Below are 2,909 nucleotides of genomic sequence, written 5' to 3'. Positions count from 1 at the left end.
ATGGAGAAGAAGAGAGACACTAAATTTGGTATAACAAAACAGAAGCCGTTTGATTACAGCAACACACGTACATACCCTTATCCATTTGCTTTTTATAACTGAAGATGGCTTCAGAATGAGCAAGATGTGTGATATTCATATCAGTTAGACAAGCTTTAAGAAAATGTATTGCATAAATAACTATAAATCAAGACTGAATAACATGTGATTATATTGATTAATATACACGGAAAGTGGACTCCGTCGCTTAAGAGACCAGCTAATCATACAAAGCCATTATGTGACGTCTCAATAAGATAAGTAGTTAGAAGCAATACGGCCAGAGGTCAAGCGCAAGGGCAGAAAAATCATACAATATTTAGATTTCCATTTTATACCTCAAGAAACAAATTAACATCCTGCTTTGCCTTTGAAATGTCATTGTCACGTGAGAGAGGCCTATTCACCAGGTTTAATAGAATGTCTACAGGGAATTAAAACCGAAAACCCAGCTAAATGCAAATTATTGACACAGGACAGATGCATACACATATAAAAACAGTGCATTTATCTAAACTGCCAATGCATATTGATAAGTCAATCATTTCCTTTTAAAAAGTTATACATATTCACTATGCTACAGTTGGACAATTCCTATAAAAAAAATATACCATTAACATAGTGTATACCATTTAGTACACATTGATTATAACTATGTTTCCCCGATAATGACTAAGCACTTGCTGTTACCAAACAATTTACAAGTCTTGTTGCTATATCCTTTAATTTTCCCCGTTCATAAACTGAAATTAAACATTATGGGAAATAATTTTTTTGTATATTTTTTGTAAACTTTAGCGGCATTTATTTAATTCAATTTTTGACATTGATTAAAGGCTATGTGGTTCGTGTTATTGTGCAAGGTATGTATCGGGGTTATCTAGTAGGCGAAGCAGTCTAACAACTCCATGTTTTCTCATAAAGGTTATTTTTTGCGCCATAAAGAGAAAAAGAAAACGAGCCTCTTTTCATTGATAAAACATTAATAGTACGCAGTTTGCCAGCATCCAAATGCATGGAAAATGGAATCGGTTGGAAAGAATTGATGGCAATTTTTTTTTTCCTGTTGATTAAATAATGATTGTTTAATGGGTAATATGCATGTGAAATGTTCAGAAGAGTAGTCCATCACCTATTTGATTGTAGGATGGCAACATATTGATTTAACAATCACACGTGCCAATATAGTACTTTTCATGAATATTGCAAGCACTGCTATGTTACCAAAATTGTGCATCTAACATTATACAACAAATCTGATTATGCTTGGTGATTATGGTATCCAATGATAGTCTCCTAACTGGACAGAAATTATAGAGCGTTAGGCTAACCATTTAACCACGGGCCGCTATGCCTTATATTGTTAAACTAAATAACCCTTTCTGTAAACCGTTCTTTTATACAGCAGGACTAAAGTATTGATTTCTCACTTTCTTCATACATTAAGATATTTCGTGAGAATGTGAAAGAGATTTTATTTAATAAGCCATCCTCCAAAGGCGGTGTATCCCGAACTATCACTCTCAATTTTGCCCAAATTACCAGTAGCTGTTCTGATAAAAGCATCATCCCCTTCATTCATAAAAGCAACACCAGTGCCGCTGACGTTGTCATTATTACTGCTTCCGCCAACAGTAAGAAAGACCGCACCGTGAACATGGCCCTTCACCATCAGCTGGGCACTATGATGTTCAGTTCCATAAAGACGCATGGACCACGTGAAAGCGTAGATACCAGTGTTGGGAGCAATGAAGACACCAGAGTGTGGGCGATATCCATTCCCAGCATTTATTTTCACTTCGTCAAAGATAAAAGTGTGTTGGTCCCCTGGATTTGTCAATGGTCTGGACATTACAGCATAGAAAGCTACGGCGTTTGGACCAGTTGTTGGAAGAGGAGACAATAAGCGATCTACAATTCAAAAATACACCACAATGTTTAGTTCCAATGACGTCTTCAGAGGTGACAATTGAAATTACCCATACATATCCAAAATGAAATTACTTTTTATTGATTAATGTATGTCAACTTATTTTTGATTTGTAGCAAACTATCATTATCTGCGAAATACTATTATTCTTGATGTCTGCTATCAAATCCAGCACAGACCGCCACCATTGATAGCCGCTTATAATTCCCGAGGATCATTCAATGATGAAATTGTACCTTGTCGATTTATCTGTTGTCTTTTATCTAGATTCCCAGAACTGTGTATGTTGACGATATACGAACTGTTTTCCAACCAAGGTATACTTGTATTTGACTCTTTCATCATGATATTCACATTTTCATCGGCAACATGCGGCATTGCTTGAGCTTGTAGTTTCTGTACAATATTTTCCAAATATTCCACCTTTGCAGACTTCTCAAGGAGTATTTTTTTCAAATCCTTATTTGATTTTTCGAGGTTAATTATGCGATCGTTTTGCGAGAGCACAATGTTTTCTAATTGCTGAAGTCTGTTGTTAAGAGCAGACATTTGTAATTGTAGTCCATCGTCACACCTAATCAATGTTGAACACAGGAATAGCGTTAGCATAGAAACGGACACTTTCATTTTGAACATATCGTTGGTGTAGCTACAAAGGAAAGCAATAGAACCTTCAAAATTAATATGGTTGGATTGCAAAGCAGAAAGATAGAATATCAACAGTTTAGGTGTACTTAGATGGTTTCAAAATGGCAAAGATACAAAACTGCTATTCATAGTTGGCGGAAAGTCATCGAACACGCTAGCTGTGATTTTCAAGTGAATGAGGTGTATTTGTATCATGTGTTTCAAAATTAAATGCAAACCCTATCTTGATCGTAAAGGTAAGTTGCTCGTTGACCCTGTACCTTGTCATTTAAGGCTCGATGTCATCTACGAG

General features: G+C 35.8%; 2 protein-coding genes across 5 annotated transcripts in view; both read right to left on the bottom strand.

Annotated features, from left to right (window-relative positions):
• Window positions 1-1,494: 1,494 nt before the first annotated feature.
• The window catches only part of LOC125653452 (hepatocyte growth factor receptor-like), a 29,220-nt gene continuing 27,805 nt past the window's right edge, over window positions 1,495-2,909 (bottom strand). For all 4 annotated transcript variants that reach the window (XM_048882906.2, XM_056145098.1, XM_056145099.1 and 1 more), the window contains 2 exons: window positions 2,206-2,618; window positions 1,495-1,950 (listed from right to left, as the gene is read on the bottom strand). The gene's annotated coding sequence lies outside the window, so the exon portion shown is untranslated. The remainder of the gene's footprint in view (window positions 1,951-2,205; window positions 2,619-2,909) is intronic.
• LOC125653453 (cerebellin-1-like) lies at window positions 1,514-2,347 on the bottom strand. The gene is made up of 2 exons (XM_056145780.1): window positions 2,206-2,347; window positions 1,514-1,950 (listed from the first exon to the last, which is right to left on the bottom strand). The coding sequence occupies exons 1-2, from the start codon at window positions 2,345-2,347 to the stop codon at window positions 1,514-1,516; spliced, it is 579 nt and encodes a 192-aa protein (XP_056001755.1).

The sequence above is a fragment of the Ostrea edulis genome, chromosome 7 (genome assembly GCF_947568905.1).
Source record: "Ostrea edulis chromosome 7, xbOstEdul1.1, whole genome shotgun sequence".
NCBI lineage: Eukaryota > Metazoa > Mollusca > Bivalvia > Ostreida > Ostreidae > Ostrea > Ostrea edulis.
This window is presented reverse-complemented; position numbering and strand designations above follow the sequence as displayed.

Coding starts and splice junctions, on each gene's coding strand:
- LOC125653453 (XM_056145780.1), bottom strand. CDS start 2,347: ATGCCGCATGTTGCCGATGAAAATGTGAATATCATGATGAAAGAGTCA. Junction 1,951..2,205: donor ACAACAGATAAATCGACAAG/GTACAATTTCAT, acceptor TTTGAATTGTAG/ATCGCTTATTGTCTCCTCTT.